Below are 15148 nucleotides of genomic sequence, written 5' to 3'. Positions count from 1 at the left end.
CCGGAAGTGCGGCCGCGTCCCTTCCGGCGGTCCGCTGCTCGGGCGGCTCCCGCACCCGCGCCGGCTGCGTTCCAGGCTCCCGGCCGCCAGTCCCGCCCCTCGGCTGCCGCCGCCGCCTCCCCCGCCCGGCGCCATGGCCGCTGCGGCCGGGGACGGCACGGTGAAGCCGCTGCAGAGCGCCATGAAGTTGGCCAACGGGGCCATCGAGCTGGACACCGGCAACCGGCCCCGGGTGAGGCGGGGCGGGGGCGGGGCTTGGCCGCCGAGGGTGGCCCCTGGAGGGACCCCCGCCCCGGGAGGGCGAGGACTGGGCCGGCTCGGGCTGGGGACGCGGGGGCAGGCGCCAACGGGGACCCCCCGCGGTTCCCGGGCGAGGACGGGGGCGGGGCGCAGCCGGGCGTGCAGTGACCTTGGACAGCTCAGATCCTGCCGGCCTCGGCTTTCCAGCCCGCTCGCTGAGCCGGCGCATGAGAGCCTGGGCTCCAGCTGTTGAGGAGATGCAGCGGGAGAGTCCCCACGCCACCTTGCAAAACCCGTGTGACGAGCAGGTCCATGCGTTCGTGCACTTTTCTGGGGAGAGATGGTAGATTTAATCCGGTTGCCACGGGGGACGGAATCCAGAGAAGGCCACATGCCCGCTCGTTTGTGAGACTTTGTAGTCGCCTTAGGAAGGAAAAGCAGGCCGGAGGGGTGTGGCCCGTTTCTGAGATGGGGCCGAATCTAAGGTTGGTGACCAGGTAGAGAAGCCGGCTCAGCCACGCCCGGCTGCCCACGGAGGGAAGGAGCCTGCCTGTGCCTAGGAGAGGCCTCGTTCCTGAATCTGCCGCTTTCCCCAAGTTGGTTTTTAGGGCAGCAGGTGCCCCCACAAGTCAGAAATCCTGCCTGGATTGTACTTTGTCTTTTTGTCTGAGGCGTAGACTTAAAGATAGGTAAATTAACAGCTGGGGATAAAACAAAACAAACACACCATATTGCTGGGCGCGGTGGCTCACACCTGTAATCCTAACACTTTAGGAGGCTTAGGCGGCGGATCACCTGAGGTCAGGCGTTCGAGACCAGCCTGGCCAACGCAGTGAAACCCTGTCTCTACTAAAAATACAAAAATTAGCCAGGCGTGGCAGTGCACACCTGTAATCTTAGCTACTTAGGACACTGAGGTAGGAGAATCACTTGAATCCAGGAGGCGGAGGTTGCAGTGACTCGAGATCCTGCCACTGTCCTCCAATCTGGGCGACAGAGTGAGACTCTGTCTCAACAAAACAAACCACCATCCTGTGGTTCCAATGACCTGCACCTTGTCACAGGGGTCACACGGCCTTGAAAGGTAACAGTCACATGTTCTAGGCTCCTGTGTGCACTGGGAATACGTAACTCAGGGGTTCTGGGAAAGGGATTTCTCAGAACTTAAGCCAGGAAGTGATTTGAAAACTTCCAGTATCACTCCCTTTATCCTCTCAGGAAGTATTTTTTTAAGCCACTGAGTGAATCACCCTTGAGTTGCACAAGAAGGAAACGCCGCATAGAGTGAAAAATGACAGCAAACTGCTGAGGTCACTTCCCCAGGCCCACTGAATGAGAACATCAGTTCCTGTGCTGGAGAGAAAGGCAGTGAGAGGAGAAAGTGAGGTCCAGCTCGTCCCTGGCTCGCTCTCTCAGGTTCTGATGTGTTTTCCAAGTCTGCAGAGCAGTGATGCTGCCTGTGTCCCAGGCAGAAAACCGTGTTCTGGCTGCAGCCAACCACTGCAGGCTCAACGTCTCTGGTGTATCTCAGAGATAAGCAGGTGGTGGGTGTTCCTTGCTTATCCCACAAGGGGACCCGGAAGGAATGATGGAGTCACTTCCCTCCACAGGCCTGACCCCACTGTTCTCTTTCCTGGACACAGGAGGCATACACAGAATACCTGAGGACCATCCACTATATCTCCCAGGTGTTACTGGAAGAAGTGGAAACCACTAAAGGTACGGCTCAGCCGGCCGGGCGCGGTGGCTCATGCCTGTAATCCCACCACTGTGGGAAGCAGAGGCGGGCGGATCACCTGAGGTCAGGAGTTCGAGACCAGCCTGGCCAACATGGCGAAGCCCCGTCTCTACTAAAAATACAAAAAGTAGCTGGCCGTGGTGGTGGGCGCCTGGAATCACAGCTACTCGGGAGCCTGACGCAGAAGAATCACTTGAACCCAGGAGGCGTAGGCTGCAGTGAGCCGAGAGCACCCCATTGTACTCCAGCCTGGGCAACAAGAGCGAAACTCCTTCTCAAAAAAAAAAAAAAAAAGTCATGGCTAAGGCCTGCTGCTCCCTCCATGCTGGACAAATTGTGGGCAGCCTAGGCTGGGTGCAGTGGCTCACGCCTGTAATCCTACTACTTTGGGAGGCCAAGGCAGGCGGATCACAAGGTCAAGAGATCGAGACCATCCTGGCTAACACGGTCAAACCCTGTCTCTATAAAAATACAAAAAAGCCGGGCAAGGTGGCGGGCGCCTGTTGTCCCAGCTACTTGGGAGGCTGAGGCAGGAGAATGGCATGAACCTGGGAGGCAGAGCTTGCAGTGAGCCAAGATCACACCACTGCACTCCAGCCTGGGCGACGGAGCCAAACTCCATCTCAAAAAAAAAGAAAAAAAAAAAAATTGTGGGCAGCCTAGCCATTGATGAGTGCCAGGCTTCAGGGGGGTGTCCTGTATCCTTCCAGCCTGACCATTTGTAGCAGGTAGACCAGCCCACATTCAGTGTGATATAGTGGCAGGAAGGGACCAGTGTTGTGGGTAAGAGGATGGAGATTGGGGTGTGGTAAGACATTGGGTCCAGTGAGTGGCACAGAGGTGGGGCAGCATTCCAACAGTAGGGTGTGCAAAGGCCCTGAAATAGGAGTGGGTGGGGCGGGGCTGTGTGCATGCCTTGGGTGGAACTGGGGCTGTTCTGGTGTGAAGGGAAACTTGAAGAGGCTTTGAGGGAGAGAGCAGCCTGGAAGCGGAGCCTCAGGTGAGGACTGAGGATGGCAGTGGCCGGACCACCCAGGATGGGAGTAGTAAACGGTCTGGAGGTGTGTCCTGAAGGTGGAACAACAGACTTGCAGGAGGCACATGGTGACAGGAGCAGACTGGCAAGGGGAGGAACAGAAAGTTCCATGATGAACACATTAAGTTTGAGGGGGCCAGCAGCCACCGGACATAGGAGCACAGAGGTCGGGGGAGTTAACAGTTGCCCCAGCTCCCTAGGGAGCCAGTGAGCTCAGCTGAGCTCTGGCGCTCCAAGATTGAGGAGTTGGGTGGAGGAGTGGCAGAGGATCCCCTGGGGAGAGCAAAGTCCCAGAAGACAGAGGAACGCCTGTGGCCCACCATATCTGGCAAGGTGGGGATGGGTAAGGGCAGTTTCCGAAATCGGGGCCAGATAAGCAAATGGGAGTCTGTGAGAAGTTTTCTGTGAAAGGCAGCAGGGAGGTGGGTCAGGCGCTGGGGCAGTGGGTCCAGGGGTGAGTCACAGAGGTAGCTCCCATGGTATGCAGAAGAGCTATGTGAGCAGGCCCGTGGTCACATGCAGAGGTGCTCCATGCCAAGCCTACAGGAAGGCAGGACTTTGGGGACATAGCCAGTGGGAGATGGGTGAGGCAGTTCCCCTCAGCACATCCTTGTCTCTGTAAAACAGCCACTTCCCATTTAGGGTCTAGGCTCTGACAGGCCTTGATGAGGGACACACAGACTTAGCAGGCTCAGGAGGCAAAACCAGGGCAGATGATTAGAGATCAGTGGGTGGGGGGGCTTGCCCAGGGTCCACGGTGGGGCAGGGGGCTTGCCTGGAGTCCATGAGGGATAGTCGGCTTGCGCGGGGTCAGTGGGGAGTGGAAGGGGCCGTGGGCTTGCCCAGGGTCCATGGGGGGCAGTGGGCTTGCCTGGCTTTTCCATTGCCTCATTTTATCTCAGCAATAGGTAACGGTGATAGAGCCAACTGTGACCAGCCTTCTTGTCCCTCCTCCAGAAGCTAGGGAGACTGTGCCCCCGGACACCTCCAAGATGCTGAAGCTAGCACAGCAGTGTCTGGAGAGGGCCCAGTCAACGGCCACCAAGCTTGGTGGGTCTTCTGCAGTAGGCGGCTCTCCTGGGGCATCCCCCAAGCCTGCATCTCCTCTGTGGGATGTGGGCCCACCGCTTGACCTCTGGCTGCCAATGGCTTGCAGGGAAATCACGCCTGAAGCCGACCATGCCTGCAGCTGCTCCCAGCCCCCAGCCTGCCGGCAGACACCGCCGTGTCTACTCCGACGAGGGAGGGAAGCTCTCTCCTTTTCTGCCACCCGAGATCTTCCAGAAGCTTCAGGGGGCAGAGTCACAAAGCTCTAAGAAGTAAGATGGGCAAGACGGGAGTTGGGCTGAGCCTGGGATTGGGTTTTTGAGGCTGAGAAAGATGAGGTGATCACAGTGAATTTTTAAAAAATGGGTCCCAGAATGGGAATATCCTCTTGCCTGATACAGCCAAATGCAGGCTGGGCACAGTGGCTCATGCCTGTAATCCCAGCACTGCGGGAGGCCAAGGCGAGCAGATCACCCGAGGTCAGGAGTTCCTGACCAGCTTGGCCAACATGGGGAAACCCTGTCTTTACTAAAAATACAAAAATTAGCTGGCTGTGGTGGCGTGCACCTGTAATCCCAGCTACTTGGGAGACTGAGTCAGGGGAATCACTTGAGTCTGGAAGATGGAGGTTGCAGTGAGCCGAGATCATGCCATTGCATTCCAGCCTCGGCAACAAGAGCAAAACGCCATCTCAAAAAAAAAAAAAAAAAAAAAATAGGCATAGTGGTGTGCCCCTGTAGTCCCAGCTACTAGGGAGGCTGAGGTGGGAGGGTGGGAGGTTCACTTGAGCCTGACAGGTTGAGGGTGCAGCCGTAATGGTGCCAGTGCACTCCAGCCTGGGCAACAAAACGAGACTCTAATAAAAAAAAAAAAATAGCTGGGAACAAGAATAAATTACATATATATGTCTAAGTACATGCATACATACAGAAGTGAGCAGACAAGTTTATAATAGCACAGCAGACGTAGCTGAAGAGCAAATTCATGTATTGGAAAAAAGGTCAGAAGATACCCAGAATGAATCACAGAAACAAAAATTAAAAACAGAAAACGAGATGGAGCTGGGCGCGGTGGCTCACGCCTGTAATCCTAGCACTTTGGGAGGCCAAGGCGGGCGGATCACGAGATTAGGTGTTCGAGACCAGCCTGGCCAATATGGTGAAACTCCGTCTCTACTAAAAATACAAAAATTAGCCGGGCGTGGTGGCGGGCACCTGTAGTCCCAGCTACTAGGGAGGCTGAGGCAGGAGAATCGCTTGAAGCCAGGAGGTGGAGGTTGCTGTGAATCGAGATCATGCCAGTGCACTCCAGCCTGGGCGACAGTGAGACTACGTCACACACACACACAGAAAAAAGAGATGGAAAGCCTAACGTGTTCACTGGAGTTCCAGAAAGAAAACGGGAGAGAGGCATTATTAGACGTTAGAATGGCAGACAGTTGTCTAGAACATCATGATGAAAAATACAGACACAAATGCAAAAAGCCCAATGAATCCCCAGTGGGAGAGACAAGAAGGGCCCACTCTGTCCCTGCTGTGGCGGCGCCTGGCTTCCCAGTCACCTCGTTTCTGCAAGTGTGGCTTCAGGGCAGGGTGGCCAGGAGTCAGGCTCTGTCTTTCCTCCTCGTCCCCATCACCACCCTCTACCATCCCTGACAGTAGGAAGTAAGAGGGACCGAAGCTTTCAAGGTGGAGTGGCTGTTAGGAACTGTCTGAAGGAGGCAGAACGCTGCTTCTTTCACGGGTCACAGACTGTTCCAGCTGTTTGACCCACATAGTGCCTCTAAAGCAGGGGTGTCCAATCTGTTACCTTCCCTGGGCCGCACTGGAAGAACTGTCTTAGGCCACACATAAAATACATTAACACTAACGACAGCCGATGAGCTTAAAAAAAAAATTGGAAGGCCGGGCTCAGTGGCTCATGCCTGTAATCCCAGCACTTTGGAAAGCCAAGGCAGGCGGATTACCTGAGGTCAGGAGTTTGAGATCAGCCTGGCCAACACGATGAAACCCCCATCTTTACTAAAAACTATAAAAATTAGCCGGGCATGGTGGCACACGCCTGTAATCCCAGCTACTTGGGAAGCTGAGGCAGGAGAATCACTTGAACCCAGAAGGCAGAGGTTTCAGTGAGCCGAGATTGTGCCACTGCCCTCCAACCTGAGCAACAGAATGAGACTCTGTCTCAAAAAAAAAAATTGCAAAAAAACAGGTTTTTTTTGGTTTTTTTTTTGTTTTTGAGACACAGTCTCTGTCATCCAGGCTGGCATGCAGGCACGTGCTACCACACCCGGCCAATTTTTGGTATTTTTAATAGAGACTGGGTTTCACCATGTTAGCCAGGATGGTCTCAATCTCCTGACCTCGTGATCTGCCCGCCTTGTCCTCCCAAAGTGCTGGGATTACAGGTGTGAGCCACTGTGCCCAGCCCCCAGTGATGTTTTAAGGAAGTTTAGGAATTTGTGTTGGGCCACATTCAAAGTCATCCAGCCCTCTGGTTGTTGCACAAGCTTGCTTTAACAAGATTCATGCTGTTGCAAACACCTATAACTGATCTCCATAGAAGTCCAGTGGTCCAGCTTCTCTTGAAAAGCCAAAAGTCCTGGCAATACCAAAACCAGTTTGTTTGTTGTTGTTGTTGTTTTTAACGTTTTTTGTTTTTGTTTTGGTTTTTTGAGACAGAATCTCGCTCTATCACCCCGGCTCAAGTGCAGCGGCCAGATTTTGGTTCACTGCAACCTCGCCTCCCGGGATCAAGCAGTTCTGCCTCAGCCTCCCGAGTAGATGGGATTACAAGTGCACACCACCAAGCCCAGCTAATTTTTGTATTTTTAGTGGAGATGGGCTTTCACCATGTTGGCCAGGCTGGTCTCGAACTCCTGACCTCAGGTGATCCATCTGGCCTCAGCCTCCTAAAGTGCTGGGATTACAGGCAGGAGCCACTGCACCTGGCCAAAATCTGGGTTTTGGAAGAGGAAGCAAGAGGGGGCAGATGTTGCAGCCCAGGCCAGATAGCTCCCCTCCTCTTCCTCCTCACCTCCTGGCCTCAGAGCAATCTGGGAGGATGAGAGAGGCTCCTCTGGTGGCCAGACACCACTGGGCTTCCTGGGGTCTAGAGGTCTGGACAGCAGCTCTGTCACATTTCCAGAGAGCTGACGCCACTGGAGGAGGCCTCCCTGCAGAATCAGAAGCTGAAAGCTGCGTATGAGGCCCGAATGGCCCGGCTAGACCCCAGCCAGGCCATGCAGAAGACATCCCTGGTGAGTGGGGGCTACAGAAGGCCTGGGGGTGTGTGGGCGCGGGGTGTGGGGGGAGTCGGTCTTACTCCCTCCTTCCCCGCCCAGACCCTCTCTCTACAGCGGCAGATGATGGAGAACCTAGTGATCGCCAAAGCCCGGGAGGAGACAGCACCCTTTCTGACCACCCGAGGGGAAACTCGGTGTGGCTTTGAGCCAAGGACAGAGAAGGGGACAGCGAGGGGAGCGGAGGTTCCAGGGTCGGGGTACAGGGCTGAGGGGCTTCCCGCTTTGCAGAGGCATGGCCTCAGGGGAAGGTCCTCACCCCCATCCCCCAGGCTCTCTGGCTCGGCCCTCCTGGCTTGAGCGCAGGCTGCCTTCTGCCCCAGAAGCCTCACCTGGGGACAGCCCCTCATTAAGTGGGGGTCCCTGTGACGTCTCGGCCTCTCGGGGTGTGGGACGGGGTTGGGAACCGAGGGCGCGCTCAGATCCGACGCTCGGCCCCTTGACTCTGCACCCAGCTCCAGAGAAAGATGGAGGAGCGCCGGCTGCGGCTCCAGGAGGCCGCCAACAGGTGGGATTCCTGCCCGCCCCAGGGGCGGCTGCGGGGAGGGCCTGGCCCGGGGACCCACCACGTGCCTTTCTCCCCAGGAGGTTTTGCAGCCAGGTCGCCTTGACCCCGGAGGAACGGGAGCAGCGGGCCCTTTACGCCGCCATCCTGGAGTACGAGCAGGACCACGTGCGTCCCCCTCGGGCCCAGGCTTTGTAGGAGGATCCCGGCGAGGGGGCGGGGCCAGAGCCGAGTGGGAGGGCCCAGTGAGGGGGCGGGGCCAGAGTCGCGTGAGAGGCCCAGTGAGGGGGCGGGACCAGGGGTCGCGTGGGAGGGTCCAGTGAGGGGGCGGGGCCAGAGGCCGTGTGGGGCAGTGAGGGAGCGGGGCCAGAGCAGAGTGGGAGGGCCCAGCGAGGGGGCGGGGGCAGGGCTGCGTGGGGCGGGGCTTAGCGAGAGGGCGAGACTGGGGGTCGCGTAGGAGGGTCCCAGCGAGGAGGGAGGGTCCCAGCAAGCGAGCAGGGCCAGGTTCACCTAACGTCTCCCTCAGGTGTGGGTGGGGGCGGGGAGGAGCGGGTCGCGGGGCCTGCTGGCGCTGGGTTTCCTGCACCCAGGACGGGCTCCCACAGTCTCTAGGGGTCGGCACTGGTGGGAGGTGAGACGTGCGTCCGGTCGTGGCCGACCCACCGTGCTTTCCTTCAAGGCCACTTGTCCCATAGGACTGGCCGAAGCACTGGAAGGTCAAGCTCAAGAGGAGCCCGGGGGACCTGTCACTCGTGACCAGCCTGGTCTCACACCTGCTCAGGTAGCTGGGCCTTCAGGCCCCGCAGAGCCCCTGCGCACCGGCCTTGGGCGCCTCTCCCTGGTGCCAGGTGCCGGAGAGGGGCTGGACTGACCCAGGGACCCTGTGCCCTGGCCACGTGGACACCGCAGCTCCCTTTGCGCTGAGGGCGTTTCCTCGGCTTCTCTAACCTCCCCAGCGAGGGCGGGGGGCAGACTTTCCAACATTCACTCAGGAGGTAACGCGAGTCACTTATCTGAAACCGGGCGTAGCGCAGCGCCTGTGGATGCCACGGGGAGGCCGGGGCTGGCCGCGTTCTCACGCCCTCCTCTCCCGCAGCCTCCCCGACCACCCGATCGCGCAGCTCCTGAGGCGGCTGCAGTGCGCCGTGTACAGCGCCCTGTACCCCGCCGTGAGCAGAGCAGCCGCGCCAGCCCCGGGCTGCTGTCCCCCGACCCCCAACCCCGGAAGCCGACGGCTGCGGCCCTCGCAGAGCCTCCACTGCATGCTGTCCCCGCCCGAGCCCAGCGCGACCCCGCGGCCCCAGGACTGCCCCCCCACGCCCCCACTCCAGTCCGGCCCCGTGGGGCCTCCCTCGCCCCTGGGGGACACTGCATCTGGATTGCCGGACAAGGACAGCTCATTCGAGGACCTGGAGCAGTTCCTGGGGACGTCTGAGCGGCAGGGCCAGGGCTGTGGGGTGCAGCCGGAGCCCCAGCTGCAGCAGCTGAAGAGCGCGGTGGAGGAGATCCATAATGCCATCGGTGAGGCCAGGCCCTCACTGGGAGCGCGGCCGCAGCTCTTCACCCCTGCTTGCTGGTCCTTTTCAAGCTTCTGTTTGGGGAAGGGTCTGTCGATCAGAGCCTCTGATCAGACTCATGTCCACGCAGCCCATGCCTCAGCCCCTCTGGTTTTGGAAATAGACTGGTAGAGACGGTTTCACCATGTTGGTCAAGCTGTTCTCAACTCCTGACCTCAGGTGATCTGCCCACCTCGGCCTCCCAAAGTGCTGGGATTACAGGGGTGAGCCACCGCGCCCGGCCTAGAGTTTTCTAAGAACCAGTGAGGGCGGCCCAGCAGCCCCACGGCGTTCTCGCTGTGCTGCCCACACTGAGGAACTTTGCGAAGGTCCCCACCCACAGGGGTTGATTCTGAAGTCTCCCCTGGTTCTTGTGGTTTTGGGTAAAGGCCCTTTTGAGAAAGGGATCATTCTCCGGTGTTTTCTCAGGCTGCTGGCCCAACAGGGCAGCAGCTGTAGGTGACAGTTTCTGGTCCCAGACTCCCTGCCCTGGGCCAGGAGGCTTGAAGGCGGTGGAAAGAGGACCAGACCGGGCCCTCTCCCCACTGCTCCTGGAGGCTGCCAATTGGTCTGCCTCTCAGAGAGCCTGCTTGGGCGGAAGAAGGCCCCATGGCTTAGAGCCACTTGACCCAGCAGGGGAGGAACCTATGTGGACGTCCCCGGCTCTGTTCCCAGCAGACAGGCTGCTCTCGCTGACCCTTCTGGCCTTTGAAGGCCTAAACACAGCTGCCTCCAAGGACCGCTGCCTGGCATGCATTGAGGAGCCCTTTTTCTCCCCGCTGTGGCCTCTGCTGCTGGCCCTGTACAGGTATGGACCCAGCCGTACAACCACTCGTGTGGCTTGGTGTCTCCCAGGAGGCCTGCCCTGCTCCCTGGCACTGTCTGCTCCCCTCAATGCCCCCTAGCCTGTGGTTTTCCCTCAGGCCATCCTCAGGCGCTTCCAGTTTGCAGGTAGGACTCTGGGCACCCTCCCGTGCCTGGAGTCTTGCGAACACTGGGGCTTTTTGCTGGGATACATAGCCAGTTTTGTCCAGGACTGAGGTCCAGCCACAGCCCTGCTTCTGTCCCCGGGGCAAGGTCCCTGGGGCAGCTTAGCCTGGTCTCTCTCTGCCCCAGGAGTGTGCACCGAGCCCGGGAGGCTGCCCTGAGCAGGAGCATGGAACTCTACAGGAATGCACCCCCCACCGCCATTGGCATCTCCACCAAGCTCCTCCCCCAGAACCCTGAGGCCAAGGGGGCCACTGGCTACCCCTACTGCGCCGCGGCCCAGGAGCTTGGACTGCTGGTCCTGGAGAGCTGCCCCCAGAAGAAGCTGGAGTGCATAGGTCAGCAGGGGGAGGGGCAGGCTCCCATCCTAGTAGGTGACCTGGAGCCTGTGTCTTCACCACTGAGCTTCTCTTGTCACGTGCCGGTGGGGAGGGGGGAGACCAGGACAAAAGTGGAGTCTGAGCAGTGTCCCCAGGGTCACCGCAGCTCTTCCCAGTCTCAGCAGTGTCCCCAGGGTCACCGCAGCTCTTCCCAGCCCTGCACACCAGGATGTGGGCGGGTGGGTGGGCGGGGTATAAGGGGTGGCTCAGGCTGCCCCTGAAACCCTGCCTGTGGCGCAGTGCGGACCCTGCGGGTCATCTGTGTCTGTGCGGAAGACTACTGCCCCACGCCGGAGGCCACACCCCAGGCCGGGCCCCAGCCCATCGCTGCAGCTGCCATGTGAGTCCCAGGAGGGTGAGGTGTGGCCAGGGAGGAAGGGCCATAGAAAGGCAATGGTCATGGGAGGGACTGTCTTCCTGCCCCTTAGCCTCGTGCCCGCCGGCTGCACTGCACAAACAGGAGGGGCCGTGTGGGCCCAGCCCTGGCTCCGCAGTGCAGTTTAGGGACAGTCTCACCACACCCAGGGGGCTTCCTGTGCCTCGGGACAGGAGGGCACAGAGATTGCGGCCAGCACGGCCAGGATGGCTCCAGAGCTGCTGGGTTTGTGGAGTGAGAGGCCCCTGGCCCCAACCCACGGCCACTGTGCCCTCCCCACAGTGGTGCCGACGACCTGCTGCCCATCCTGTCCTTCGTGGTGCTAAGGAGCGGCCTCCCTCAGCTGGTGTCAGAGTGCGCGGCCCTGGAGGAGTTCATCCACGAGGGGTAGAGCCCGGCGGGGGCAGGGCGGGGGTCTCTGTGGGAAGAGCAGGGACCTCATCCCTCAACCTAAACGGTGGTTGTCAGTGGCATCTGGGAGGGCAGCATGTGGCTCCGTCGCAGTCACGCCTTTGGATAGCCCCTGTGGGTCTACCTGTGCAGAGTACCTGCTGCCACATGTCCCGTGCCTTTGCTTAGCTCAGCCTCTCCCCAACAGCAGCAGCTGGGGGCTGCCCCAAGCAACATCTGCCTGGGGAGGGGACGGTCAGGGGATTTGGGGGCATCCCTGGCTCTGCCGTCCAAGGACAAGCACAGAGTGGCTGGGAAAGGACCCCTCTAGCCCAGCCGCCCTGACAGCCCCACCTGCGCACCCTCAGCACCCAGGTCCTGAACTGGGAGGGCAGACACTGCCTTCTGGAGGGCCGGGGGTGTCCCTCTGTTCCTCCAGATGACACCGGCTGCCCCTGCCATCCGTGCAGGTACCTAATCGGAGAGGAGGGCTACTGTCTGACATCACTGCAGAGTGCCCTGAGCTATGTGGAGCTGCTGCCCCAGGGAGGCCTGGCCAAGTAGTAGAGCCAGACCCCAGGGCCCCCGCAGGGCCCGGCCTCACCTCCCAGGGCCATCTCTTCTGCACCTAGAGCCACGGGATCTACTGAGGACCATCCTGGAGCCTCACGCTGCTCTGCACACAGCGGGGGCTTGTCCACTGTGGTGTACTCTCCAGCTCTTGCCCCTTCCCCACCTCATCTAACCCTGGAGCTTGGGGTTGGCACCTCTGCCCCAACAGAATGGGGCTGAATCAGCTCCAGGAGGAACCAGGCCCTGCTCACCTGTGCAGGCCTCAGAGAGGCCCTGAAAAGGGAAGCTGCGGGCTCCGGTGGGTGCGGGCTCAGCGATGAGCATCTGGCTGGGTTTGCTCAGCACCTCACTGGGGCAGCTCCTGGGGAGCGTCAGGGACGAGGGGTCCCTGAGCCAGCCAGCGGTGGAGACGGTAGTCCAGTTTCTGACCCCTAGAAGGGGAGTTGTAGCCCCATGAACTAGTTTCTTGTCTGGATCAGGAACAAGGGCCGGCTGGTGCCTGGGGTGCACCTGGTGGGAGGCTGTGCTGTTTGCTGATGGGCAGGGACATCCCTGCGGGGTCCAGGGCTCTGAGCCCAGGACATTCCCTGCCCCTTGCTCACCTTGGCTGTGGGCCGTGAACATTCCGGGACCCTGGGCATCTTCTCCAGGTCCGTGCAGCCCAAGGGTCAGCCCTCTTAACTGTCACATGCTGCCCCCACCCAGCCTGAAATAAAGAGGTCACTGCTGTGCTTTGCCGTGTGGCTCCCTGAATCCCCACCCCACTGGCCAGGCAGCACAACCACCCCTGCTGCCCACGGCAGAGGCCGCTGAGGATGTGGGGGAAGGAGCCACAGCCCAGCCCCAAACCAAGCCTGGCCCCACCTCTTGAGCATCTGTCAGCCTCCAAGACCCTCTGGATAGAAGCAGGATCCTCTTGGGGCTGTTCCTGGCCAGGCAGGTGTGGGCTTCACCCTCTTGGACAGGAGAGCTCCGCAGGGCATCAGTGGGTGGGAAGGAGGGGGGTGAGGCTGGGGTCCTAGGTCATCACTGGGGACCTGAGCCCAGAGCAGTCACCCGAGGGTCTTAGGAATCATCACCGTTCTGTGCATGGGGACACAAATGCTCTGAGGTGCACAGAAGGCCGCCGTGGACAGCATCTGCCAGGGGGGTGTGGGCAGATCAGGATGTAGTGTTCTTCAGGAAAGGCACCGCCAGCAGCTTGAGATGACATGAGGAGGTAGGTGGCAGGGCTGGTGGGGTGGAGGTCCCAGCCCTCGATGCTACCAGCAGCTGGCTGTGGGGCAGTGTCGCTGTCCTCGGAAAGTCTTAAAAGCAGTAGCTGTGGACGTCGCTGAAATGCTCTGTGCTTGCACCCTCAGCAGTGGCTGGTTTACCCCCAAGGACCCCGTGGGAAGACAGAAGTGTCTCTGGGTGGGGGCAGAGCTGGAGCATCTGCCCCAGCCCTCGATGTGAACCCCAGCTGGCCATGGTGCCTCGGAGCTTGGGTAGGGTCCCTGCTCCGGCCTCAGTGTTGGGTGTCTAGAAGATGGGATTTTAAAGCCTGCTTCATGGAATGGTGGAGATGAGCTGTGTCTTGAACAAATCCTGGCGTGGGAGCACCTGCTGGTTTGGCATCGGGCCACACCTGCAGCCTGAGCACTTTGGGGGCCGGGAATGTCCCGGCTCAGCTGTCTCCCTGGCACTGAGAACCGGCACTTTGGGGGCCGGGAACGTCCCGGCTCGGCTGTCTCCCTGGCACTGAGAGCCGGCAGACGTGTTCAGGTGCTGCTGCTTGCTGTGCAACTTTGCCCTCTCTGAGCTTTCAGCTCCCCCATAAGACAGGAATGAATAATAGAATTCCTTTTAGAAATCCTACAAATAAAGAAAAAACTAAGAGCCCCAATTAGAAAAACAGCAGAAGCTGGCCAGGCATCGTAGCTCACACCTATAATCCCAGCACTTTGGGAGGCCAAGGTGGGCGGATCACGAGGTCAGGAGATCGAGACCATCCTGGCTAACATGGTGAAACCATGTCTCTACTGAAAATAAAAAATTAGCGGGTCATGGTGGCGGGCGCCTGTAGTCCCAGCTACAGCTACTCGGGAGGCTGAGGCAGGAGAATGGTGTGAACCCAGGAGGCAGAGCTTGCAGTGAGCCAAGATCACGCCTGCACTCCAGCCTGGGCGACAGAATCGTGTCTCCCTAAATTCCAGTGTTGAGATCTGAACCCCCAGGACCTCAATGGGACTGTGTTTGGAGACAGGCTGTCTACAGAGGTGATGATGTTAAAGTAGGTGCCAACTGTCGGCTGGGACCTCAGGGCTGTCACAACGACGACGTGAGGACTGGATGAGTCTCCAGGGGCTGCCGAAACGACCACAAAATGGGTGCCTTACAACAGGAGAAATGTTCTCTCTCACCATTTTGCAGGCCTGAAGTCAAAATCAAGCTGTCAGCAGGGCTGACTCCCTCTGGAGGCTTTAGGGTAGAATTCCTTTCGCCTCCAGCTTCTGGTGGCTCTAACACAGCTTGTGTTACCTTAGCTCACGCTCCCTCGTCCCACTCTGCCTCTGTCTTTAGGCGGTCTTCTCTCCGTTGCGTTCATGTCTAAGTTTCCCTCTTCTCATAAGGACACCAGTCATATAGGATTTAGAGGCCATGCCAACCCAGAACAACGTCATCTTATCTTGATTCTGTCTGGAAAAACTATTCCAAAAAAGTCCCAGGAATAGGCTCCAGGTGAATGTGAATTTGTAGGTGGAAGTTTGCAGCCCAAAACCTCCGCACACCGCTGTGGCTTCTCCCTCTCGTGGCTGGGTTCTGAGGGTATGTGTTAGTCTGTCCTCACGCTGCTGTAAACAGCTGCCTGAGGCTGGGTAATTTATAAAGAAAAAAGGTTTAATTGACTCACAGTTCCACATGGCTGGGGAGGCCTCAGGAAACTCACAATCATCGCAGGAGACGTCTCCTCACAGAGCGAGGAGAGACAATGAGTGCCCAGCAAAGGGGAGAACCCCTCATAAAACCATCAGATCTC

At 59.0% G+C, this 15148-nt stretch overlaps 1 protein-coding gene across 6 annotated transcripts; it reads left to right on the top strand.

Annotated features, from left to right (window-relative positions):
• Positions 1–9: 9 nt before the first annotated feature.
• Positions 10–12861, top strand: VPS9D1 (VPS9 domain containing 1). Of its 6 annotated transcripts, none has more exons than XM_007994435.3 (15): positions 10–232; positions 1884–1959; positions 3972–4064; positions 4171–4333; positions 7209–7320; positions 7405–7467; positions 7818–7870; positions 7948–8035; positions 8563–8648; positions 8964–9388; positions 10102–10231; positions 10540–10748; positions 11031–11130; positions 11449–11553; positions 12027–12861. In XM_007994435.3, exons 1-15 carry the CDS (start codon positions 134–136, stop codon positions 12118–12120), a joined length of 1896 nt encoding a protein of 631 aa, XP_007992626.1. In that variant the 5' UTR covers positions 10–133; the 3' UTR covers positions 12121–12861. The 6 variants fall into 6 exon arrangements, with proteins under 6 accessions (XP_007992626.1, XP_037864033.1, XP_037864034.1 ...); XM_038008105.2 differs by having other exon boundaries at positions 10060–10231; XM_038008106.2 differs by lacking the exon at positions 10–232 and adding an exon at positions 732–1656 and having other exon boundaries at positions 10060–10231.
• The last annotated feature ends 2287 nt before the right edge of the window (positions 12862–15148 follow it).

This window comes from Chlorocebus sabaeus, chromosome 5, assembly GCF_047675955.1.
Source record: "Chlorocebus sabaeus isolate Y175 chromosome 5, mChlSab1.0.hap1, whole genome shotgun sequence".
Lineage (NCBI taxonomy): Eukaryota > Metazoa > Chordata > Mammalia > Primates > Cercopithecidae > Chlorocebus > Chlorocebus sabaeus.
This window is presented reverse-complemented; position numbering and strand designations above follow the sequence as displayed.